The sequence below is a fragment of the Dermacentor variabilis genome, chromosome 1 (genome assembly GCF_050947875.1).
Source record: "Dermacentor variabilis isolate Ectoservices chromosome 1, ASM5094787v1, whole genome shotgun sequence".
Taxonomy (NCBI): Eukaryota; Metazoa; Arthropoda; class Arachnida; order Ixodida; family Ixodidae; genus Dermacentor; species Dermacentor variabilis.
Window position 1 is genome coordinate 76,383,132 of NC_134568.1, and position 27,906 is coordinate 76,411,037.

The window sequence follows — 27,906 nt, forward strand, 5'->3', positions numbered from 1 at the left end:
TTCGAATATGAGCTATTTCTATCAACTGATAGCAAGCTCATTGGTATGAAGCCCGAATTTTGTCACAAGTGAGATTCTCTCTGAACAGCTGGTAAGTCAACCTCAACTGTCCTGACATACTCTCAGCCTGTGCACAACACCTCAGTTTTGCGTTTCACTGCTTTAAAGTGTTTATTTTGGTTTGGATAAGGGACACCTGCACCTCAGCGTCAGCCAACGCTTTGTTTTTTGAGCTCAAGCTTTTTCAAAGAAGTGACGGCATGCTTCCTATCCCGTTCATTCTTCAATGCGTAGGTCCTTTCTGTTCTCATCTTCCTTCCACCATGCGTTTGCCCCATGGACCATTTGAAGCATCCTCTTAGTCAGTTTTACACGTAACGTCCTATATTTCGGACTCCCTAGGAGCGGCGAAAACGTCCAAAAAAATTAATGCATGTTTTTTACTGCCTTTAAGGGCTCAAATTGCCACAGACACATTTGAAAAGGCCTGTCAGTACACTTATTAGGCATATCGGTGCTCGTACTATGATAGAAGACGACGGGTGGACGCGTGTATAGTTAAAGAATACATACTGCATGAATAAAAACATGAACAGCGCAACACAGGACGAGCGAGTAAACAGGACAGAGCGCTGACTAGCAACCAAATTCTTTATTTGCAGAAGCAGCATATAAAGCCATCATGAATGTGACAAAGAACATAAAAAGGAGGATAAGAAAGATAACCGTTGAGAGCGTGAGGGACGCAGAACTGTCGCACGCGTCGCTACTTTTGAATATGCAAAATGCTTCAAAGATTTCCAGCGCATGCTTTTCACTATATCTGCCAATTATTTCGCACTTCTTAAAGATCGGGGTGCAAGCACACGTGTTACAGTGGGCAGCTAGATGACTGTACGGGTTTCCTTTTAGTGAAGCAGCATGCTCGCGCAGGCAATCATTAATGCACCTCCCCATTTGCCCGATATAGCAATGTTTACAATCAAGCGGGATTTTATAGACGACTTGCGTTGTGAAGTCAATAAAGCCGCGAACATGATTCTTATAGCAGCTTTTGCGTGCGACAGTATCCTCCCTATTGACTATTTTGCACAACCCGCTCGGTTTATTAGGGGCATTGCACACCACCCTCACTCCTGTCTTCGCCGCAATTTTCATGTTATGAGAAACATGGTGTATATAAGGAATGACGGCAAGCCTAGACCTGCGCTCTGCGCTTGTCAGCTCAAAATGGCCAGACCTGGTAAGGGGCTCTTTAAACAAATGTCTACATTTCAAACTAAATTTTAGCCTTGTGCAGTGGCAGCTTTTAGCAGCAGACATGTTTGTAGACACATCACGTCCTGCTGACACTGACCAGATGAGCATTAATTTATAAGTTAATCAGCATGAAAATATGAAGACAGAGGGTCATGTACACACAATCAGAGGTCTGTGTATGTGTCCCTATGTCTTCGCCTTTTAACGCTGATTAATGTGAAATATGTCACACCAACTTGCCCCAACAGGAGTACTCCTCATTAATTTGTACTTCATTTGTCTCTGCTTGACAAACAAATGTAAAAAAAAGAAGAGTAATAAATTTACATGACCAAAAGACATGCACTGCAATGCCATAAGAACAACAAATGCTGCTGTAAGCAAGGCCTCCCAGTTCACATTAAACGCAAGGGCTTTTGCTTTCCTGAAAGTCTCCTCTAGCTTTCTTCTTACTACTTGTACACTTTCCATGAAAAGGTACCATGACCAATCAAGGCCTTCCAATATGCTTTTCCTGCAGCTGCCTTCAGTGATCCTTTTTTCTCTCCTGTTCTTTAAGCTCTGTCATGCTGGATGAAGAAATGCAGTCCATATCAAAATATCATCATCATGGTCTTCATCATCTTCTTATATAGGTGCACTGCAGGATGAAGGCTTCTCCAATTTCTAGTTGCTCCTGTCCTGTATCAGCTGACTGCATTTTATGCATGCAAATTTTCTCATATCATTTTTCCCTTCAATTTTTTGTTACATTTGTGTGTCTCCTCCTTTGACACCCATTCTGTTACAGTAACAGACCAGTGGTTATCCATTGCACGCATTACATGACTTTCCCAAATCTAATGCCTCTTAATCCGAAATAATATAACCATGTTTGCTTAATACATTTTGCCGTCATCCTGTATCTTAATATTACACCTATAATTTTCCATTCACAACTTGTTGCACTATCTTTCGGTTTCCTGATTATCCTCCAAGTATCAGCGAAATAGGCTAGCATTAGCAGAATGCTTTGATCATATACTGTTCCTTTCAAAGATATCAGTAACCTGCTATTCAGCACTAGAAAATGTCTGCCGCATGTGCTTCAACACATTTTTATTCATCTGCAGATTTACCACCCATAATTTGAGACTACCCCATCTGTGACTACTCTGCCCATAGCTGACTTCAGCCAAGGTTTAAAAATATACCAAAGTATTCTAGGAGGATGCAACCAAATGCCTGTTGTCGGCTATTGTACGGAGCAAGTAACACTATGTTTTTGTATTCTGCCTAATTTTGTATTTAGTCATAATAAATTAACCAACATTGAAAGCATTGACTTTAGGGCAATGCTTCGAATGAGAAAGTTGTAGAGCATTCTAGGAGACATTTAATTCAGCGACTTTTACCTTCCTACTTGTCCCGTAATAATTTTTTCTGCATCATAAAGAAAGTGCGCGAAATATGGGGGGGGGGGGAGGAAAGAAAAAGCATGTGACGTGCTCATTTATGTACCATGATTGCAGTGCTCTCAAATGTGCCGCGCATGAATGAACACCTCATTTAGCCCAGTAGGCTGCTGCTTAAAAAGTGACAGGGCTGCAACACAGGCGTTGGCCACCTAATTTACGCCAGTGATGTGTTGTAAGATAATGATAAGTAGCCTTTACTCCCCTTTCAGTTTTTAAGTGGCAGCACACCAGGTTAAACGTGTTGTTCATTTCCTGTTCAGACAACAGATATTTCCTGTTAATCGATACATCTAATCTTTCTGAAAGAAGCATATTGAATATTTCTGCAAGCATGCAGTGAATAATAATGGAGAGATGGTGTTTCTTTGCCTTGCCTTACGCCTTTCTTGATATTTTTGCACATGTGAAGAAATATAGTATCTGCGAAATCCCAGTAGATATTTCTAAAGACATTTATTCATGCTTTCTTCACACCTCCCTGACTGCTAATATCTCAAGTGAATAGAACACCTTTTTACAGTCTATGAAGGCAATACAGAGGGGTTGGTTATATTCAGCAGACTCCTCAATAACCTGGTTAATGAAATTAATGTTATCAAAAGGTGAATACACATTTCTAAATCAAGGCTGTTTCCCAAGTTGACTTAATTCAAACGTAGCATTCATTCCGTTTGAAATTGGCTTAGTGAATATGTAGTGGCCCGATAAGGACAGCAAGTTATTCTTCCAAACCTTTGGTACTTTCGAGGCCATGAGACATTAGGCTTTTAAAGTATAGAATAGCTCCATCATCTTTAGCCGGATCCCCCATTATTGCAGCTTCTGCTACCAATTTTCCTCTGGACATACAGTAGTGAACCAAAAGATATGATATTTCGCATTTGGGTCCTATGACCTAAACTGTTCAGAATGTTGGTGCTGCGTTATGCCAGATCGCTAGCTGAGGGCAATAGTCTCTTGAACAAGCACTGCCATCTTACTTTATTCATATCACATAGCCCACTCACTGTGCATGTAATTTGCGTATTCCAAGAATAAAGGAAACTGTATATATCAACCAGTATATGAAAATATGTGTACGCTGGTGAGAGAAATTCTAGTGATAAGTGAAGAGGTTAGTCAAGCAAAAGGCTTAGCATGCTACTACAGGTTTACTATATATTAAGAGATCAAAGAAAAAGCAAAAAAGGCACACCACCCACTAGCACAAAAACTCTGAATGGGCCAGCTGTAAGCACCATGAAATGAACCAAGCTGAAAGTCAAGCTTCATGGCCCACAAGATAACAAAATTTTATCCATCTCTGTTCCTTTTGGCTGCAACACATAGATGGATAACATTTTGGAAAATGCAGCTGATAACAGCTACATGAAACTTTCAAACACTTACTTTAGAAATGTTTTGCTACTGCTGCTGTTTATTCACAAGCATTCAACTTTGCAAACAGATTCATCATAGTGGCCTGTCCCCTTTTTTTTACTAAGTTTGACCATGGTGGCATTTGTAGTTATGCCAGGACTGCATGGTAAATTTCCCACCGCTCATAAAATTTAGTTATCTACACTGTGGAGTGCCTAAGTGCAGAATTTATTGTGCAACCCTTAATTCACTCTAATAATCTGATCTCCCCCTACACATAACCCATAACATGCACTTTATTTTCACAAAATATAAAGTTTCTGTAAGATAAAGATAGCTCAGGACACTGTAAAACAATACATAAGATGGCCATATAACAGTTTCGAAATTTTCAAAAAAGAAAATTTTACAAAGGCTGTATTTGATCAACATGCCTTGAAGTTCACACAAACATTTGCTGTAGCCTTCCCCCCCCCCCCCCCCCCCCATGTTCACAAAATTTTAATTCGGCGCCATTTGTAGTTATGCCAGGGCAGTGAGCTAAATTTTTCGCCCCTCATAAAACTGTCTTATAACGTTCCAGAGCACTTCTAAACATAATTTATTGCAAAGGCCACAATTAAGCCACACACTTTGAACTTTGCAAATGCATAACCTATAATGTGCCCTTTATTTTTACAAAATATTATTATTTATTATTATACATTAATAATAAATAAAATAAATAATATAATATACTATTTTTGCCAGGATAGCGAGCCAAATTTTGCACTAGTCATAATGCTCTGGAGCACTTTCATACATAATTTATTACAAACACCAAAATTAGCCCATAAACTTTGAACTTTGCCAACACATTACCTATAATATTCCCTTTAATTTTGCCAAATACAAAAATGATGCCCAGCTTAGTTCACCGAGGAATGCCAAGAATCCAACTATGAACCTCGTATGACACATGAAATTAGGAAAAGAAACGAAGGTATGGTAATTATTTGCAACGCTTTTAAATGAGCCAGGAACAGAAAAGTTTCACGACAAATTACACTTATTCCACTTGTTTTCGCTGAATTTGAAGTTGGTGTCTTGTACAGTTATTTTATGACTGTGAGAAACATTGCAGGTACTGGCAGTATGACACCGTAGAACACTTGAATAGGTAACTTTCTGTAAAGACTGCAATTGACCTACACAGACCAGACATTTATTGTTTGTCAATCAGAACATACCTACTTCAATAAAATATAAACAACGCACCTCGCAAAGTTCATCAGGAGGACCGCGAAAAAGTAACTGCATGACTCATATAATGCATAAATATTGGGAGAAAGTGAGTATTCAGTAATTATCTTCAGACCAAATAACTAACAGAAACAACTAAAACTTTCAATACACATCAGCAATGGAGTGGTTCTCATTTCCTGAGAATGTGAAATTTCTGCAGTTTCCAGTCCTCCCAGGGGTGCGGAGAAACTGTGTAAGCGTTTCATACAGCGCTTCTAAATATGCAGAAAACAATGGTTTAGCAACTTTTATTTCACCCCCCAGTTAATGCACACGCTTCAAAATTTGCCATGACACTGCTTCTAACATTCCCCAAGCTTCCTCAAAACATAAATTCCATGAGTGAATTAGTTCAAATTATAAATTTTGCTATTTAGTTCTCTAAAAAAGTTTTAAAACCTGGCACATAACGTTTTTCAGTGCTTCTAGACACCCCCATTAGCTGCTTTGCTGCAAAAAAAAAAAAAAAAAAAAACATAACAGGGCAGTTACATGGCTGGTGGTAAAGTGAATAATGTGGGGGTGCTACCTAGGTGCACTCATATCAAAAACAGCACGTGTGGCAGCTATCGCGATTTCCGCTTACCTTGCAAATAATGTTTTTTTTTTTGTTTTGTTTATTTTAGATTTCTATCTTTTCACACATGTGCCAGTAAAGTCGATGATCCAAGTTACAGACAAGTACTTCATTAGGCAAAAGCTTTATATTAGCAGTACTCTCTCGGAGAGAAGCAAAATACAAGAAACAGCACTAAAAGAAAATCTGAGGAAAAGTGACACTTATGGAACATGCGCAACTCTTGTATGACATAATGTCAGAATTTCACTTAGTGGGTTACCCTATGAAACAAAGCTACCACAGCCACCTGCAGTGACAACTATTTTATTTTTATTCTTTCTATTTTTTTTTTGCCTGTACTCTGGACACCCACATACATTCACTTTTGTCATACATACCCTAAAGCCTGGAAAATGATTGTTCTTGTCGATGTCTTTTGCATGTGGTGCAAGCTCTTTCTGGGCAAAGTTGAATGCTGCTTCCCGGAGCTGAAACAAGAAAAAGTAAATTGTTGGTGAGCAGTTTAAGAATGGCAGATACTTTTGACACTGTCAAGGCAGAGAACTTTTGGCTACTATAGAACACCCAAACTCAGCAGTCACTGCCAACTTTATTGGTGCTTTTATGTGCTTAGATAAACACAAGATGTAATTAAAAAGCAAACTTTGTAATAAATTTCAATATTATTTTATTATTCACAATGGTGTCAAACGGCTAATCTCTGTCACTTTTTGCAGTTCGGTGTGGCTAATAGTGCACTTTAAACAGTCATCAGCAGTGCTATAGAAGCCTGTTGGAAGAGCTATCTGAAAGGCATTCCCCAATCATTTGCTAACGCAAGACCATGCTAGCAAGTTGAAACACCGACTAGTGAATAGTGAATAGTTTTGTCCTCTGCAATACTTCCATTCAACAACTGTTAGAAACAAAAGGCAACTGCTTACCCTGCTGTCTTGACATGTGTTTATGAGCCAGTAGCAAAACACATCTTTCGCGGATAAATCAAGGGAGTTTTTATGCCTGTACGATCCTCAGGGCTGAAATTCCCTGCCATAAGATGGCTTCATAGCTGGCATGGTTATCTGACTAAGCTAGCTTCGAGGCTCGGTTGTCATAGTCAGAAGTTTGACTCCTCGAGTTTTGTTTCATTTTTCTCTCTATCTCTTTTATTATTATTATTCTTTTTTAATCTGAAGGTGGCAATCTCGAATTCACCTCTTCCAGTACTCGACAACTCCAGGCTTGGAGTGGCGCCTGACACTGTCAAAAACGCCGAGAACTAGTGGGGCTATACTGATCCAATTAGGAAGGCCCACTAAGCTTCAACAAAGGCACTCTCTCCCCAGAACAGGAATTGGCCTCTGTGCTGCAGCCTTCGGCCACTACCTCCCTCATGACTCCTACATTAACCCATGGCCCTCAGTCCCCAGCAGCTGCGAAGCACCTGACCAAGGCGGCGGCGGTCAGACCTGTAATGCAGCAGAGGGTGCTAAGAATCTCTGGACCCGGACAGGCCACCAATGGAAATTGACCCTGGCAACCTTTAACACCCAAACTCTCTCGAGTGAGGTTAGCTTAGCAGGACTTTTTGAGGAACTATTAGGCATTGTTTGGGACAACACTGGCCTTAGTGAGGTCAGAAGAGCTGGTGAGGCTTATACAGTGGTGAATAACGGCCATGTCTTCTGCTCCCAGATAAGAAGCAATACAGGGTAGGATTCCTCATCTTTAAGGACATAGTGGGCAACACTGACGAATTCTACAGCATTAATGAAAGGGTAGCAGTAGTCGTAACAAATCTAAATAGGAGGTATAGAATAAAGGTGCTACAAGCCTACACTCCAACCTCCAGACATGATAATGATGAAGTAGATCAGCTTTATGAAGATGTGGAATTAGCGATGAGAAAAGTGCAGACTCAGTATACTGTAGTAATGGGCGACTTCAATGCAAAAGTGGGGAAAAAGCAGGCTGGTGAACAAGCAATTGGCAATTACAGTATCAATTCTAGAAACACTACAGACGAGATGGTTACGAGGGTTGATCCAGAAATAAGGTTCCCATCAATTTTAGAAATAGACAACATTGTTTATCCTCAGAGAAATTTACATCATTGGAAAGATAAAACTTTGCTCTATTTTTCTACATAATCACCATCTTTTTTCTACGCATTTTTGTAGACGGTGCTCCAATTTCTGTATCCCAATGTCATAGAACTCTGCCGCCAACCCGTTGAGAAAGCGTTTCACCTCTTCTTTGACTTTATCGTCGCTCCGGAAGCACTGGCCACTCAAATGTTCCTTTGACTTGGGGAACAAGTGATAATCACAAGGCACTAGGTTTGGACTGTACAGTGGGCGGGGTACGACAGTCCACCCAAAGTTTGTCAAAAGTTCCTGGGTTTGACGGGAGACGTGAGGTCGGGCGTTGTCATGAAGCAGTGTTACACCAGCTGCCAGTCGTCCTCACTGGTGGTTCTGGATAATCACTTGGGTTTTCTTAGTGTTTCACAATAACTGTCTGAGTTGATTGTTGTCCCACATTCCATGAAATTAATCAGCAGTATCCCCTTACAATCCTAAAAAACACTCGCCATGACTTTGCCAGCAGAAGGAGTTTGAACTTCCTTGTGACTGGTGACTCTGGGTGATGCCACTGTTCGGATTTTTGTTTTGTTTCAGGAGTGAAATGAAACACCCACATTTTGTCTCCTGTAACAATGGAGTCCAGCAATCCTTCTTTAGCTCCTTGAAACTTTTGAAGAAACTGGCGAGCACAGTCAAGGCATTTCCCCTTGTGGTCTGATGTCAATAGCTGCGGTACCCATCGAGCACAACTCTTGTGATACCCCAATTTTTCAGTCAGAGGTGTTTCTACTCTACCTAAAGAACTCCCAGGAATCTGAGAAACAAATTCACGGACAGTGATCCTCCTGTTTTGAAGCACTTCTTGTTGGACTATCTTGATAACCGCTTCCAAAACTGATGGTCTTCCACTCCGTTCTTCATCGTGCACTTCCTTCCGACCGGCACTAAACTCCCTGCACCACTTTCGGACGTGTTCAACGGACATACACTTGTCGCCATACACCTCTGTCAACTGACGATGAATATCCACGGGTGGAGTCCCTTTGGCGTGCAAAAAACAAATTAAAGAACGAATCTCGCACTTGGCGGGATCAACAATGAGAACATCCATATTGGACGGCTGCTGAGCCAAGAATGAGCAGCACAGCGAAGTGCGGCCAGGGGGAATCCAGAGTGGGGGAACAGCCGCGAGCAGCAGTGTTGCCGGATTTTGCCTCGCACCTTCCCATGTGGCTGGAGCTCTTTGGGAACCTTATTTCTGGATCAACCCTCGTAGAATTTGCAGGAAAGGAATAAGCCCCGTATAATGAATACCGTCTTCAGGAAGCGCAGCAACAGAAAGTGGACATGATAAAACCCTAATGGAGAAACAAGAAATGAAATAGATTTCATACTTTCTGTCAATCCCAGCATAGTGCAGGATGTAGAAGTGTTAGGTATGGTAAAGTGCAGTGATCAGAAGTTAGTGAGGTCTAGGATTCCTGGGCCTATGCACATATTACCGGCAATTTATTGTGGGTTTTGCACGCATCGCCTCACTGCTCACCTGCTTAACCAGAGAAGATGTCACGTTTGTGTGGGGCGAGGAGCAGGAGGCGGCATTTGACGAGTTGCGGCACCGCCTACAAACTTCGCCTGTTCTGGCCCACTTTGACGTGGATGCGCCGACAATGATCCACACCGTTGCCAGCAACATAGGTCTAGGCGCCGTCCTTGTTCAACGGCAAGACGGCGCTGAGCGAGTCATCGCTTACGCGAGTAGAACATTGTCACGTGCGAGTCGAACTACTCCACCACAGAGAAGGAATGCTTGGCTGTAGTATGGGCAGTTACCAAGTTCCGCCCGTACATATACGGCCGCCCATTTCAAGTTATAAGTGACCACCATTCTCTCTGTTGGTTGACCAACATGAAAGGTCCATCTGCACGTTTGGCACGCTGGAGCCTACGGCTTCAAGAGTACGACATGACAGTGGTCTATAAATCAGGAAAGCAGCACTTAGACGCTGACTGCCTTTCCAGATCGCCGATCGAGTCGTCAGGCGGAGACGATGACGAATCCGCAGGTTTTTTGGGAGTTGTTCATGCGGCCACCACCTCTCAACAACAGCAAGAAGACCAGGAGCTTGCATCATTAATTGATTTCTTAGAAGGCCGCACCACAAACAAGCCCAGATTGTTCTCAAGGCACGTGTCATCATTCTGCCTACGCAACAGTGTTCTTTTTAGGAGGAACTTCTCTTCAACAGGGAAGAGATATCTGCTAGTCGTCCCTAAACCTCTCCGCAATGAAATTTTGCAGGCCTATCACGACGAAGCTACCTCAGGTCACTTAGGCTACACAAGAACATTAGCACGGATCAAAGAGAAGTATTACTGGCCACAGCTCGCAGCACTGGTGAAGCACTACGTTCGAATGTGCCTTGACTGTCAGCGATGAAAAGTTCCACCTACGAAACCTGCTGGATTATTGCATCCCGTTCCAGTACCGGAAACACCGTTTGCACAAATTGGGATGGACCTTTTGGGCCCATTCCCAATATCTGCTGCCAGAAATAAATGGATCATAGTTGCGACAGATTGCCTCACGCGATATGCTGAAACCAAGGCACTTCCTAGCAGCACAGCAGCTGAGGCCGCACAGTTCTTCATCGAAAATGTCGTCCTGAGGCACGGTGCTCCAGCGGTCATCGTAACCGACAGGGGAACCGCATTCACGGCTGAACTTTTGCGAAATGTACTCACCCTCAGTGGCGCGGCACACAGAAGGACGACCGCCTATCACCCGCAAAGCAATGGACTTACGGAGCGCCTCAACAAGACTCTTGCAGACATGCTGTGCATGTATGTTGATGTGGAACACAAGAACTGGGACTAAATATTACCCTATGTAACGTTTGCTTATAATACGGCTCGGCAAGAAACAACAAGAGTGACGCCATTCAGTCTCCTCCACGGTCGAGAAGTAACTACAATGCTGGATGCTATGCTTCCTCATGATTCCAGCGATTCCGAGACTGACGCCGCAGATTTTACAGAGCGCGCCAAAGAAGCAAGACAGCTCGCGCGCGTTCGCATAGCCAGCCAACAAGACCGTGATGCCCGACATTACAATCAACACCATCGATGTGTCATCTACCAGCCCAGCCAGAGAGTCTGGGTTTGGGCTCCAGTACGCCGCCGAGGCCTCGCGGAGAAACTTCTGCGTCAATACTTCGGGCCGTACAAGGTTCTACGACGCCTTAGCGACGTCAACTATGAAGTCGTTCCTGACAGCCCATCCTGCTCGAGGCGCCGTCACGACCTGCCTGAGACTGTGCACGTGGTGCGCATGAAACCTTATTTTTCTGAGTGACATGGACACTCTGTGGTTTGCTGGACACCGGATGCTACCCGCCGAGCATCGGGACGATGCTCCTTTTGGAGGGGGGCAAATGCCGCGACACCATCTGTGCCTAACCACGTTGACGATAAAGACGACGACCTCGTCCGGTGCAAGCGAGGCACTAGAAAAGAAGAAGTCTGGACTGAGCGCTTGCCCTAACTCTCTCGAATAAATACCGCTCTCCGCTCTTGTCTCCAGTGAGCCGCGACAATATGAAGTGAGAAACAATAAAACTAGTCCAGAAGAAACAGGCCAACCTAGACGCAGTAAGAGTAAAAGCAGACCAATTCAAGCTGGGGCTTGCAAATATGCAGCCTTAGAACAGCGAGATGAAGATGCCATAGGAGTAATGAATGAAACTGTAACTAGGCTAGCTTCAGAAGCAGCAATTGAAGTGAGAGGTAACGCACCAAGGCAACCTGTAGGTAAGCTGTCCCAAGCAATGAAGGACCTAATAGAGAAACGACAAAGAATAAAAGCGTCCAACTCAAGAGATCAGATAGAATTCGCGGAATTGTCAAAATTGACAAACAAGGAGAAAATAAAGGATATTCGAAATTATAACGTAGCAAAGACTAGAAGCAGTAAAAAATGGATGCAGCATGAAATCAATGAGAAGAAAACTTGGCATAAGACAAGCCAAGATGTATGCAGTGAAAGATAAGCAGGGTAATACCATCAGCAATTCCGAAAATATAGTAAAAGCAGTGGAATAATTTTACAATGACCTGTACAATACCCAGAGCAGCCGGAATACCTCCACTGGAAGTAGTAATGAACAGGCTACAGAGGTTCCTTCTATAACTTGCGATGAAGTTAGAAGGGCCTTAAAAGACATGAAACGAGGAAAATCAGCAGAACATGGAGTAACAGTCAATTTAATCAAAAATGGAGGAGACATCATGCTTGAAAAGCTTGCGGCTCTCTATATGGAATGTCTTATGACTTCAAGGGTCCGAGAGACCTGGAAAAATGCCAACATTATACTAATCTACAAAATGGGAGATGTTAAAGAACTGAAAAATTATAGGCCCATTAGCTTGCTTCCAGTATTGTATAAAATATTCACCAATACTTCAGTCAACCAAGGAAACAGGCTGGCTTCAGGAAGGGATACTGTACAATGGATCACACCCATGTTTTCAAACAGGTAATTGAAAAATCTGCAGAGTACAATCAGCCTCTGTATACGGCTTTCATAGATTACAAAAAGGAATTTGATTCAGTAGAAATACCAGCAGTAATAGAGGCATTACGAAAATATCTTGGAAAATATCTACAAAGATTCTACAGCTACCTTAATTCTCCAAAAGAAAAGTAGAAAAATACCTATAAAGAAAGGGGTCAGACAAGTTCAGACAATCTCTACAATGATATTCACTGCATGCTTGGAAGAAGTATTGAAGCTATTAAACTGGGACAGCTTAGGAGTAACGATCAACAGCAAATACCTCGGCAACCTTCGGTTTGTAGATGACACTGTCCTGTTCAGCAACACTGGGGACGAATCATAACAAATGAGCGAGGACCTTAACAGAGAAAGTGTAAGAGTGGTGTTGAAGATTAATATGCAGAAAACAAAGAAAATGATCAATAGCATGGCAAGGGAACAAGAGTTCAGGATTGCCAGTCAGCCTGTAGAGCCTGCGAAGGAACGCCTTTACCTAGGTCAATTACTCACAGGGGACCCCGATCATGAGAAGGATATTACAGATGAATAAAAATGGGTTGGAACGCATAGGGCAGACTTTATCAGATCCCGACTGGAAGCTTACCATTCTCATTAAAAAGAAACGTGTACAATCAGTGTATTCTACCGGTGCTAATATATGGGGCAGAAACTTGGAGACTGACAAAAAAGCTCGAAAACAAGTCAAGGGCGGTACAAAGAGCAATGGAACGAAGAATGATAGGCGTAACGTTAAGAGACAGGAAGAGAGTGATGCGGATCAGAGAGCAAAAGGGGATAGCCGATATTGTAAATGACATTAAGAGAAAGAATTGAGCTGGGGCAGGTTATGTAACGCGTAGGTTAGATAACCGGTGAACTATTAGGGTTACAGAATGGGTGCCAAGAGAAAGGAAACGCAGTCGAGGACGGCAGAGGACTAGGTGGGGTGATGAAATTAAGAAATTTGCAGGGGCAAGTTGGAATCGGCTGGTGTAGGACAGGTGTAATTGGAGATCACAGGGAGAGGCCTTCATCCTGCAGTGGACTTAAAATAGGCTGATGATGATAATGATGAAAGCCTACAGTATAATGACATACATGATGAGATACTCAATAATTAAACCTCTCAAATAAGAAAGCACCTTGCCAAATGAGCACTGGGGAGCTTTGGAAAACAATTTAATATAATTTATTCATAGTGAGAAACTGAATGTACGTTAGGTTTACGCTGAATACCATTAGCTAACCAGAAATTACCTTTTGAGTTAATAAGCTTTCTTGCCATAAGATTTGCCAGTAGAATGCCCCACAGCAAGAGGTCAGGAAGAAATACTCAAATGTAGGCATGGTGATGCAATATTAGTCACAGTAGTCAGCTACCCATTTATGACTAGAAGTAAGTTCAAAAGAAATTGCACTTTCCGCAAAAATCACAAGTGCAAAACATCTCCTTACCACAAAGTTTAACTAACATAAGGCCTTGAAAACTCTGCTTTTGATGACGGCATAAAATCGGAAGCATTTGGAACATGTACAAAGGCAGAGCACCCCAGAGCAATTGGAACCAATAATCATGTTTAGTGAGGCCGCATAATTTATTTCCACTTCAAGACAGACAAGAAAGTGTCCTTAGCAGTCCCATTTAATTGAAGCAATGCACAGGACAAAGTATACTATTCTAATTTATTCACATCAGTCTGCACAAGGAAATGACTGCAAAGCAAGTTATACATTACCTATCCACACACAATGCTACAATTAGCCACAATGCATGAACAATGAGCAACACTGAGCAAAAAAAGAAAAAGAAAATGCTACAGATAGAAGAGCTGCTGCTTGGGAGTGATGATTGCAACACGAAACAGCATACAAAGGAACAAAGATTGAATAACTTCTGTCTCTGTCATGGTGACAGAGGCCAGTGACTGTTCTCTAGTGTTGACAAGTCTAAAGCCACTGGAGCGTTCTCAAAGCATTGCTAGCAACGAAACTCAAGGTAGCGGTGGGGCAGTGATGGCTGTTTGTCAGTATGTCTTCCAAGCCAACTGACGGGATTTGCTGAAAGAATTTCACTTTAGTACTTGTCGTTTGCAAGTTTAACACTTGTCGCACCCTACAACAGTAAAATCCTGGCATTTTTCAAAAATAATACTCTACGAAAGATTGACAGTAACTACCATATTTTAAAAATATAAGTACCTCCAATTTTCTCATGGCAGGAGTGCCAAAAGAATGTTTTGAATACGAGTGCAGCAGCCCTTATTTGATTCTGAACATTATCTGTCAATTTTCAAGCTTAGCGTCATGCCCAAGCCTTTTGACATGTGAAGTACAAAACAAGCTCGATGGAAAGACAATTTGAAGTCTTATGCCCATCACTTTTTGTTGCATGGCTCACTGCACAGTCCTCAGCTTCTTCTCAAGCATCCTTGTTATCCTCCAACCTTCAGCCTCATAGGTTAATGGTGGCAGAATGCAGTGATTGTGAATTTTACTTTTCAGGGATAATGGTAAGCTGTTGGCCATGCCTTGGAAGTGCCTGCCACACATGCTGCAACCGTACCTTTAGTTCTCTAGAAATTCCCTTCTCATGATTCGGGTGGTCTCCTGCGACTAGTTCACCTAAAAAAATTTGCACTCCAGCACAGCTCCAAGATGCTGACTACCAATGATAAACTTTGGTTCCCTTGCCAGCCTACTGAACATTACCTTAGTCCTTTGCATGTTAATCTGCAAACCCACCATTACTAGGAAGTGAAGGTTAGAGTCTTTAGTCATTTCTTGCTAGTCATCTACAGTATTGCTGAACAAGCTAATGTCAACTACAAACTGAAGTGTGCCGAGATATTCCTCGTTGATTTGCACACATACTCATTTCTAATGTAGCATCTTTAGTTAAGGATGCGTGAATTTTCCACACTTTCAAAAAGTGAATCGAATAACATCCTATTCAATTCAGTTCTCGAATCAAATAGTCAGTATTCGATTAGGTTCACAATGAAATAGTCACTATTTGAAAATCCCAAACTTTTTCAACTACTTTACGTAGTGAACTGTGCACAATTAAACATGAAATTGAAGCAAAAATGCAGTAAATTACATCTCGTCCCCAGTAGACATAATGTACTAGAGCACGCTGCGTCGCTCAAACAGCAAGACCAGCTTTACATGATCGCAAAAAAATTTTTTAGACACTGCATTCGGCTGTGAGTATTGCTTGGTACTATTTATAGATGCAGCATCTCTGTCCTCTGATTGGAATAAATCAGAATGTTTCATTGCAACATACTTTATAAACTAGTGGCACCATCACAACCATTCAAACTAGAGAAAAAAAATTTTTTACTCTGCCATCACTGCTGACAGCACGAATGTGTTATTTGGTCGTGAGGATATGCAGATACTTAGTGGCCGGCCCATAAGGTTACCTTCAACTTTATGTGATACTGTATGACTGCGTACGCCCTGAGCCTGCAAAAGATCTGCTTAGTTGTTCACTCCCTTTGCATTCTTAAAGCATGCTTTATAATGCAGTGTAATAACAGGATAGCTCAAGTGTTGTGAATACCAGGATGTAAAAGCTGTTTAATAGTAATGGTGAGAAGGCTGCACATCATTTGTTAACTATAAGAAAAATATTCAACATTTGACTTGATTCACTTCTGGCACTGTTCAATTTATATTCAATTAGAGTAACTTTTGACAATATTTGATTTCTGTACAATTCATTCTCAAAAACTGCTACTCGCACACCTCTAAAACTTCAATACTTCTTCCAAGCATGCAGTGAACGGCATTGGAGAGATTGCAACACCCATTTTAATCAGCATTTTTCACTTTCCTTGTGAGGAAATATGGTAGCTGTGGAATCCCTTTAGATATTTCTTAAGGTAGTCAAGCATGCTTCAGCTCCTTCATTATGTAATGCCTTCATGATGTCTCGCATCTCTACTAAATGTGGCAATGGTGAGCAGTAATTTACGTAGCTGTCCATAAATAGTTTGTATGTTTGAGATGACTATGGAAAGTTTGATTTTGGGTTTCTCTGTAAGAAAGTTATGTTTCATTAATATTTTACAATAGCATTTTATTTTATTCAAACCTAGACCCACTTCCCAGCACTGTCTACTATCAACCTTTAAGAAAGTAAGTATGATGGAAATGGCTTGACAAATCGGTACACAAAAACGAAGAAGGGACACCTTCATTCGTGTATGCTGTTTCACGCACTACTTCCATCATGCTTAGTGTAGACCAACTAGCACAATTTTCCATCCTATTAAACTTTAAGAGAGTGATTACTAGCATTCTACCCCTGTTGGAATGTGCGCATCGTGGCCGAGGACCAAGTCCACTGTTGCGGATCAGAATAACGCTTACGCCAGGAATCCACCTAGCATAGGGATGAGTACGTCTGGTAGTAGAAATGAAGGAAAAAGGGTCTATTTTACCTTATTTACACTGGCTTCAGATACGGAAGCCCTCTCCATGTAGGAGCGTATTAACGTCTGAGTTCACATCAGGACATGTAAGACAACCTCCACACCAAAAATCACCATACTTGAAACAGTATTCTTCCCTAGGAGACTAAACTAGGGAATCTGATGACTATATCTCGGCCAATCACAAATATCACACCATTCTGCTGGACTCCACCTCCTATGCTGCACCTTCGCCCCCGCATATGGTGCAAGCATGCAGCAATCTGGGAATCTGAGATCGATGTGGTTCCCACGGTAGCCTGCTACATTGACCCCTTTCATCAATTAGTTCAGCTTGTCAGGGTCAGGTTCAGGTAGAGTGATCTTCATGGTAATTAGCCCCTCCATGGAGGTCAGCAGATGCTGTTGCCCTGAAGCGAGCTCCTTTGCTTGCACGTCACAGTCTACGCCGGGCCCCGTCGTCATTTGGGCGTGAGCTGATGAAAGGATGGCCTCGTGGGAAATGTCCAAGGAATACCAATCGCAGTATTGAAACATAACACCACAATCGTGTAATCCAAGACAGAACACTGCTGCTGAGCCACTCTGGCAGCTAAAGTAGATTTCTCAAGTGTCATTAGTTATAACCGTCAGCATACCCTACTAGCACTACAGTAATCATTCTGATGAACTGCTGTGACACTCTCTCACTCCTTGTGAGGAATTACCGTCCTTCAGTAAGCCAAAATGTTAAAAGTAGATTGGTTCAACAAGCCACTTTAATAAATGAGAATGTTGGCACATTTTTTTTTATCTAATAAAATGCATTAAAATGTCACCAAATAAGTAATACGATTTCTGCTGTACAATCTGCATTTTTATATGAAATTACATGTGGTGCCATGTTTCTGTCCGACTCACAGCCAAAGTAGCCAAATCAACTGATTTAACAAGTGGTTCACTTGTGATTATATTAGAAGTCCTTCAAAGAGGCAAATTTATTATCACAGCACATAAATACTCTGAAAGGTTGGCAAAGTTTGTCAGAGAGGGAAGTTTCATTCTGAAAGAATCAAAAGAGCAGGAAGGGTAGTGTCATATTATAAAATGCAGTAATTTTTTTTACTATCTGCATTGTAAACCACCCAGCTGATGAGTAAGTGATGGATAAGATGTGCTGTATTGTCAGCAACATGCATTCTTCAATGGGCGTCTTTGATCTGTTGTCCCCGACTGCCTAGGGCAGTCCAAGAAGCTGCGCACGCCAACACTCACTGGCTGGAAACAGCACCTCGGGTAGTTCAGGACAACAAATCAAGGGTACCTGCTTAAAGCAAAATCAGTAATCTGCTTATGATGTGCTGAATAATGGGTAGCCTTTGCAAAGCTGTCTACATCTATAAAGAAAGAAAGTGCTAATATTATTGTTCTTATATTACGATACCAGCATTTATATCGACACTCCAAGCAAACTTTCACAATAGAATTTGATTTGCGCCTTGGGGCTCTGCATATATTTAGGTATATGTATCCTATATGCTTATCCATGCCGTATATGTGAGTTATATTGCAAATGATTCAACCGCTAAAGTTGTTCATACCAGGCCTTACGTTCTTGACAAAATTATTTCTCAGAATTTTGAGAACGGCAGCCCATAAACAAATGTCATGTAACATAACATTCACAGCACGTCTTTATCTTAAATCTTCTCCAACTATTAAATATTACAAGTGCAAAACAATATCTGTGCTCATACCTGTATGTAATGCAATTTTACTGCTGCAGCTCTTTACGGGCAGCGTATTGGCTGGCACCTGTGATGTCATTACAGGCCCTACACGGCGTGTTACAGCTTTTAAAAGTGCCAGAAATTTTGGCACACCCCCGTATTTCATGTCAGCGTTTGTCAGGCCTGAGAATAGTTAGATCACCGTCTGAGAAGTTCAAGCACAATGCTAAACCTTGCTTTCGCAGTAACGCCTTCATCCTTTGGGCAAAACTGCCAATTTTTCAATATAAACTAAACATGCTTGTCATATGAATGCTAGACAAAGCCAGGCAAAGAATGTCTTCAAGCCAACAGTTTGTTAACGTCCCAACTAGGCTGTTTTATTGTGACTGATGAATGCTCACCAGGCAGTATGCAGTTCCTTTATGAATGTTCCATTATGAAGGTTTCATTATGATTTCAAATTTAATGAAGCACCTATTCATTTTGTGTCCAGCAGCTAAGTTAATGATAAAGAAAAATTCTGTTTGGAAATGATGCAATAAAACACACCAACGTCCCGATCATTCATCTCAGCAACGTGGAAATAATGCCGCGCCGCTTGTTCTGGGCATTATAGATATGACAGGCGCCGAGTTGCGCCTTCGTCCTTGCTTCGCCACAAGCACGACCACGAGAACGAAAGGTGAGCTTCCTATCGTTAGCTTCCAAATCGTTGCACTTCAAAAAAAAAAAATTTAGGAGGGAGGGAGGACCAAGAGAGAGAAGGTAACACGTGAAACGCGTTAGCCAATCGGCGCACGGGACAGGGATGATACTATCGAGCCCACGATCGAGCCATACTCGCGTGATAACCTTAAAATCTCGCCAGCGCGTTATTTTCTTCAGAACGTACTATGATTTTCTCTTTTGAGTTAAACGTGAAATACTACGTCAAAAGATTAACAGTCATACCTTGTGTCGCTTTCCGCTGCTCAAACTGCTGCTGGCAACAGCAGAAAGAAAAAAAAAACATATAGAAGAATTTCTGAGACACTTTTTTTTTTTTTGTCCAGTAATCCTCGCTCGAACAGGCACCGTAATTTAAGAGCACGGAATACAAGATCAAATAAATTAATAAAATATAACATGCAGCAGGAGATATCTCAAACATGAGCATCAAACGTGGATCGGTAGATGTGACATCCAGAATTCGTGTCAGCTCACATACGAACTAAAATACCATATGGAACCAATAATTGTTCTTTTAGTGAAGCGATGAGTACCTGGAGTTGAATAGCCGGTTAGCGAGCTCCCACAAAATGTACTACTTCCTCTGCACCAGATGGGTATCGAATAGCACGGGAAGAAAAACAAGAAACCCTAAAAAAAACTAACACAAAACAATCATACCTCTTTTTGTTCGGGGCTTAGGCCGTACATAACATCTTGAATTGGATAGTAAGCGCAATTTCTTATCGACAGCCTGCATGGCAGTCCTCTTGTCGATTTTCCTAGACGAAGAAGCGAGCACCACATACCCCTGGCAGCAGACATTTTTGAATAGTGGCTGTTGCCGGACGAAATCCTTCACGCCTCTAGAGTAAGCGGTGCGGCGAAAGAATCGCGCGCAGTGGCACACACGCTCTATATACATAATTTGAGTTGTATCTTGCCACACAACGATAAACGTCATCTGTCTTGGCCGTATTTCCTTTATTTAACGCTGCGAGTCCGATACTTACCAGCAACGAACGGCATGCACTCTAAAAACAGATGCACCCTTTGGAGTGTGTATTTGCCACACAACGATAATCGTCATCTGTCTTGCCCGCATTTCCTTTCTTTAACGCAGCGAGCCCGGTACTTTCCAGTAACGAACTGCATGCGCGTTATCAGCATGACATGGCATTCCCGACAGGAAAGTAACGAGCGCAGCGTTTTCAAGAAAGGGAATGCGGGCAAGACAGATGACGATTATCGTACGTTGTGTGGCAAATATACACTCCAAAGGGAGTAAACTTTTCTTAGAGTGTACACTGTAAGAACAGTTTACACCCTTTGTAGTGCCCTTCTGCCTCACAACACTCTTAGAAAAATTTACACCCTTTGGGGCTTATCTTGTCCCACAACAATAATCGTCATCCGTCTTGCCCGCGTTTCCTTTCTTTAACGCGGCGAGCCCGGTACTTCTCAGTCACGAACGGCATGCGCTTTATCAGCGTGACGCAGCATTCTCGACAGGAAAGTAGCGAGCGCCGAGTTTTTCGAGAAAGGAAACGTAAGCAAGGCAGATGACGATTATTGTTGTGGGACAAATATACACCCCAAAGGGAGCAACCGTTTTAAGAGCGAACGGTAATCGTCATCTGCTTTGATGCGTTTCCTTTCTTTAACGCTGCGAGCCCAGGAAATGCTATCATGCTGATAACGCGCGTGCCGTTTGTTACTGGAAAGTACCGGGTTCGCAGCGTTAAAGAAAGGAAACGCATCAAGGCAGATGACGATTATCGTTGTGTGGCAGAAGGGGCACTCCAAAGGGTGTAAACTGTTCTTACACTCTTAAAACGGTTGCACCCTTTGGGATGTATATTTGTCCCACAAGAATAATCGTCATCTGCCTTGCTTGCGTTTCCTTTCTTGAAAGCTCGGCGCTCGCTACTTTCCTGTCGAGAAGCTGCGTCACACTGATAACGCGCATGCCGTTCGTGACTGGGAAGTACCAGGCTCGCAGCGTTAAAGAAAGGAAACGCGGGCCAGACAGATGACGATTACACTCTTAAAACGGTTGCACCCTTTGGGGTGTATATTCGTCCCACAACAATAATCGTCATCTGCCTAGCTTGCGTTTCCTTTCTTGAAAACTCGGCGCTCGCTACTTTCCTGTCGAGAATGCTGCGTCACACTGATAATGCGCGTGCCGTTCGTGACTGGGAAGTACCGGGCTCGCAGCATTAAAGAAAGGAAACGCGTGCAAGACAGATGACGATTATTGTTGTGGGACTAGATAAGCCCCAAAGGGTGTAAATTTTTCTATGAGTGTATTGTTGTGGGACAGGATACGCCCCAAAGGGTGTAAATTTTTCTAAGACTACCCTCGTAGAAACATTTACACCCTTTGGGGCGCATCTTGTCCCACAACAATAATCGTCATCTGTCTTGCCCGCGTTTCCTTTCTTTAATGCTGCGAGCGCGGTACTTCCCAGTCACGAACGGCACGCGCATTATCAGTGTGACGCAGCATTCTCGACAGGAAAGTAGCGAGCGCCGAGTTTCAAGAAAGGAAACGCAAGCAAGGCAGATGATGATTATCGTTGTGGGACAAATATACACCCCAAAGGGTGCAACCGTTTTATGAGTGTAGAGTGTGCGCGTTATCAGCATGACATAGCAATGCCGACAGGAAAGTAGCGGGCGTGGCGTTTTCAAGAAAGGAAACACAAGCAAGGCAGATGACGATTATCGTTGTGTGGTAGATATACACGCCAAAGGAAGTAAACTATTTTAGAGTGCACTTTAGAACGGTTGTAGCGGGTGCAACGCCGCGCCCGCTACTTTCCTGTCGGGAATGCTACACTCTTAGGCAAAGTTACACCCTTTGGCTTGCCCCTTCTGCCACACAACAATAATCGTTATCTGCCTTGATGCGCTTCCTTTCTTTAATGCTGCGAGCCCGGTACTTTCCAGTAACGAACGGCACGCGCGTTATCAGCATAGAACAGTTTACACCCTTTGGAGTGCACCTTCTGATAACGCGCGTGCCGTTCGTTAGTGGAAAGTTCCGGGCTCGCAGCGTTAAAGAAAGGAAACGCATCAAGGCAGATAACGATTATTGTTGTGTGGCAGAAGGGGCCAGCCAAAGGGTGTAACTTTGCCTACGAGTGTATGTCATGCTGATAACGCGCATGCCGTTCGTTACTGGAAAGTACCGGGCTCGCCGCGTTAAAGAAAGGAAATGCGGAGAAGAAAGATGACGATTATCGTTGTGTGGCAAAAGGGTGTTTTTGCTTAAGAATGCACAACGATAATCATCTGTCTTGCTTGCGTTTCCTTTGTTGAAAACGCTGCGCTCGTTACTTTCCTGTCGAGAATGCTCTGTCACGCTGGTAACGCGCATGCCGTTCGTGACTTATAAGTACTGGGCTCGCAGCGTTAAAAAAAGAAAAGGAAACGCTGGCAAGACAGATGACGATTATAGTTCTGTGGCAGCTCACACTCAATATATTATTTTTGAACCTCTCAACAAAGTGACTTCGAACTCACCCTAAACTTTCAAGGAATGGCGCTACAGTGCGTTGCACCTGAAAATTTCTTGGGGTTTGGTTCGAATAAACAATGTCTTCGAACATGCACGTTAATGAGCTCACGATTGAATTGGGCAAATCAGTTGGTTGCCTCTACAGCCTGAAGGAATTAATTCCAATTAGACTAAACAATGCAATATATTATGCTAATTTTTCCTCACGTCTTTCATATTGTTCTTTAGTTTGAGGTACTACAACGACCACAAACTATAACAAACTGGAGTGGCTCCAAAAGAAGGTACTAAGAATCTTTGAGAACTTTAATGGACACCCGAGCCTATTAACCACTGGTCCCCTATTCGTTAAACATAATATGTTTAAAGGGTGACCCGCCGTGGTTGCTCAGTGGCTATGGTGTTGGGCTGCTGAGCACGAGGTCACGGGATCGAATCCCGGCCATGGCGGTCGGATTTAGATGGGGGCGAAATGCGAAAACACCCGTGTACTTAGATTTAGGTGCACGTTAAAGAACCCCAGGTGGTCGAAATTTCCGGAGTCCTCCACTACGGCGTGCCTCATAATCAGAAAGTGGTTTTGGCACGTAAAACCCCATAATTTATGTTCAAAGGATCTAAGTTATACGATTATAAACTATCCCTATATATATATATATATATATATGAACTTCCGAACGATACAGAACATTCCCCGTATGACTACAGCATACGTAACAGGCTAATACCAGTGCCGTGTACAGTCAGTCAGTCAACAAACTTTATTATGTACACGTACAAATTACTGTAGATCTAGGCTGTATTACTGCATACCAACACTATACAACCTCTTAAAAACTCACGTTAATTTCAGTGCCCCACTCGGTACATTTAAATCGGAGTTGCGTAATTACCTGATGAAGCTATGAACTTTTTCTCTTTTCTTCTCCTGGCTGTTACATTTCCTGCAGTATTGGTGCATTCTGTGATAGTGTCCACCGTGTATGCTGCATCTGTATCAAGCAATTAATTTCTTATTCATAATGACTGTATGTATTTACAATTGTTCGAATTTGTGAAATGCACTGCCTGTTGCTCTCTGTAGGTCCCCAGGTCCCGTCAAGCTGTCTGCGACAGCTTTTTGACTGGGGGCCCCCAACTAGTGTGTTGGAAAGTGGATTCTGATTCTGATATCGCACCTTTACAAAAGAAAGCAAAGTGAGCACAAAAATCGAGAAGGGCCCACAATGGAGCTTGCGTCCACCAACGCTTGGGTGTGGCTTCGTTATCCTATTCTAAAACTCTCCAGTATGGTGGTGGAGGCGCGGGTTAACCAGCATACTTTTGACAAAGGCTGTACAACTTATGAACTAGAAACTGTATTAACAATGACTATGATGACGCTCAGCTACTTGGCACGCTGGACTATATCGCACCTTTAAAAAAAGAAAGCAAAGTGAGCGCAAAAGAGCGCGAAGGGTCCACAATGGAGCTTGTGTACACCAACGCGTCGGTGTGGCTTCGGTATCGTACTCTAAAACTCTCCAGTATGGTGGTGGTGGCGCGGATTAACCTGCATACTTTTGACAAAGGCTGTACATTTTATGAACTAGAAAATGTACTAACCATTACTATAAGGAGGAGGAGGAGGAGAAACATTTATTAAAATAAAGGAAAGGACAAGCAGGTGTCTTTCTGCTTGTGCGGGCTCTTGCTGTCGCCCGGGCCCGCCGCACCAGTTGCTGCTGGTTACGAGGGTTCGAACTAGTCAGCACGGCCTCCCACTGCTCGGGTGTGGGGTTGGGTATTTGGGGGGCCGCCTTCACGTTGGGGCACGCCCATGTGGTGTGATATAGGGAGGCGTAGTCGTTACAAAGGGGGCATTTGTATGAGTATAGTGTAGGGTGTATTGCGTCTAGTCTGCTTAAATGTGGGTATGTGTTGGTTCGTAGTTGTTGCCATGTTACGGCGTCTTCACGTGAGAGGGTCTTGTGTGGAGGTGGGTGTTGTCGTCTGTTCAATCTGTGGTGTTGTAGTATGGCGTTGTATTGCAAAAGTACGGGCTCCATGGATGCGGCCGTATCCCTCTCTTGTGGCGCCTGGGAGGCATGAGCTCGGGCTACAGCGTGCGCACGCTGATTTCCACGGAGGGACTCGTGTCCTGGAGTCCACACTATTTCAACGTCCGGGGATTGGGAGGCTTGTTTGAGAAGTCGGTGGGCGATTGAAGATATCTGGCCTCTCGCGTGGCTATGCCAAGCTGCCTGGGAGTTAGTAATAATTGTGACGTACTCGTTGGTCAGACTATAGTCTTAAAACTGTTGCACCCTTTGGGGTGTATATTTGTCCCACAACAATAATCGTCATCTGCCTAGCTTGCGTTTCCTTTCTTGAAAACTCGGCGCTCGCTACTTTCCTGTCGAGAATGCTGCGTCACACTGATAACGCGCGTGCCGTTCGTGACTGTGAAGTACCGGGCTCGCAGCGTTAAAGAAAGGAAACGCGGGTAAGACAGATGACGATTATTGTTGTGGGACAAGATAAGCCCCAAAGGGTGTAAATTTTTCTAAGAGTGATAGAGGTGGCGGCCAAGGCGATGGCTGTCTCCTCTGCTACGAGGGCGCTGGCAGTGCGGATCGTCATCGAGACCACCTCTTGAAGATTGTGGTCGACAACGCTCTCCGTTATGGCTGCTTTTTGGTGGTATTGCGCGGCATCTGTGTATAGTGTGGTGGGGAGACTGCCATATTTTGTCTGTAGAGTTTTTGCGCGAGCTTGGCGACGATCGGCATGATGTTCCGGGTGCATGCTTCTGGGGATAGGGGTTCCCTTGATTCATGTGCTCCCGGAAGTGTGTGAGGTGGGGGGGGGAGCAGATGGATTACTTGTTCGTGGCCTTTGCCGGGTGTGGGGTAGCCTAGGCGCGCTAGGACTGTTCTTTCTGTTGGTGTGAGGGCTAGGCGTTCTCGTTGGCTTGTGAGGTGGGCGTCTATAATTTCTCTTATAGTATTATGGACTCCTAGGGCTTCAAGCTTGAGTGTCGCTGTTCCCGGTGGTAGGCTGAGCGCTTGTTTGTAGGCTTTCCGAAGAAGTGCGTCTAATTGATCTATCTCCTTGGGAGCGAGGGGTAAGTACGGGGCAGCGTAGACAATGCGGCTGATTATCAGGGCCTGGACGAGCTGTATTGTGTCTTCTTTCAGTCCGTATTGTTTGCTGGTGACGCGGCTGACTATTCGCATGATTTGGAAGGTGGTCTGCTTGAGACGTTGGATGGTGTATGCGCCTCCGCCGTCCTGTTGTATGTGGAGGCCGAGAATGCGGACGCGGTTTAAATTTTACTGTGGGTATTTCTTTGTCGTCGAGGGTACGTGTGATGGGGGGTATTTCATTGAGCGTTCTCCGGGATTTCTGTTGAACGACTAATAGTTCTGACTTCTCAGGGGAGCACCGGAGACCACTTGGTTTTGCATATTGCTGGACGACGTCCAAGGGCATCTTGTTTCTCTCCTTCGGAACCTGTGGTGGTCCAGATAGTGATGTCATCGGCGTATATTGCATGTTTGATTCCTGGTATTGAGTTGAGTTTGTCAGGTAATTTCATCATAGCAAAGTTGAAAAGGGTGGGTGATAGAACAGCACCTTGTGGGGTTCCTTTGTTGCGGGTAGGTAGCGTCGGGGTTCTGAGGCAGCCAATGCCTATTGTGGCCGTGCAGTTGCTTAGAAATGCGCGTGTGTAACTGTATAGTATTACAACCACAGTTCGTGAGACTTAGGTTTGTAGGGATGGTATGGTGAGCCACATTGTCGAAAGTGCCTTTGAGATCGAGTGCTAGAATCGCTCCGGTGTTGTGTGGTGACATGTGTTCAAGGACTTGTTCCTTCAGCTGAAGAAGGATGTCGTGGGTAGAAAGGTGGTGCCGGAATCCGAACACTGTTTCGGGAAAGAGGTCGCTGAATTCTAGGTAAGGTTGAAGTCGGTTCAGAATGACATGTTCCAGAAGCTTGCCTAGGCATGAAGTCAGTGAGATATTTTCTAAGCTGGAGAGTTTGCCTGGCTTCGGAATGGGTATGATGTCCGCGTCTTCCAGTCTACTGGTAGCGTACCCGCTTCCCAGTGATGATTAAAGAGGTCAGTAAGAGATTGAATGGTGCCATCATCCAGATTGCGCAGGAGCTTGTTATTTATTTTGTCCTTGCCTGGGGTGGTGTTTCGTGTGAGTGCATGGAGTGCTTGTTGCACCTCAGTGATAGCGATCGGCTTGTCGAAGTCGTAACTGTCGCTCCCGCTGTAGGTTGGAGGTTGTCCTTGTGCAGGTTCGAAATCGCCTATGTACCGCGCCCGCAACTCCTCCAGGATTTCGTCATCAGAACCCGGATGGTTGTGGAGGATACGTTGGATTGTTTGCTCGCTAATTTCCTTGTTTTGTGTAGGGTCAAGAAGATGGCGTAGCAGCGACTATGTTTTGGCCGTGCTAAGACTGCCCAGCAACTTGTTGCATAGTTGTCGCCAGTTGTGGCGGGTGAGCTCCCCAACATAAAATTCCGCGGTTGCCGTGAGTTTCACTATACGTAGTTTCAGTTTGCGATTATGCTTTTGACGCTTCCATCTCCTAATAAGGCCTCAACGTGCTTCCCAGAGGTGAAGAAGGTGCGGGTGTACGGCCGGTATGTCTGTGGTGAGTGTGATCTGTTTTGAATGTCTGGCTACGTCTTGATGGAGCTCTCGTACCCACTGCTCGAGATCCGTAATACCCGTTGAGGAGTCATCCGCTCGCTCTTTGCGAAAAGCTGTCCAATCTGTGAGTGTTGTCTTCTTTATCGGGTGGCGTGCATGCGTAACGTTCATCGTGGTGGAAGGTATGCAGTGGTCACTGCCCAGAGTTTCCTGCGTGTTGTGCCAGGTAGCTTGTTGTATCCCTTTAGTGAGGGTGAGGTCAGGGCATGTATCTCGGGAGACGCTGTTTCTTAGATGTGTGG

The 27,906-nt window shown here is 43.6% G+C and overlaps 1 protein-coding gene across 1 annotated transcript in view; it reads right to left on the reverse strand.

Annotated features, from left to right (window-relative positions):
• The window catches only part of LOC142579747 (isovaleryl-CoA dehydrogenase, mitochondrial), a gene marked incomplete in the record, with an annotated part of 92,912 nt that extends 72,634 nt beyond the window's left edge, over positions 1 to 20,278 (reverse strand). The window contains 2 exon segments of the mRNA XM_075690274.1: positions 6,318 to 6,407; positions 20,106 to 20,278. Coding sequence (XP_075546389.1) covers positions 6,318 to 6,407; positions 20,106 to 20,249 — 234 coding nt within the window.
• Between the last annotated feature and the right edge of the window lie 7,628 nt (positions 20,279 to 27,906).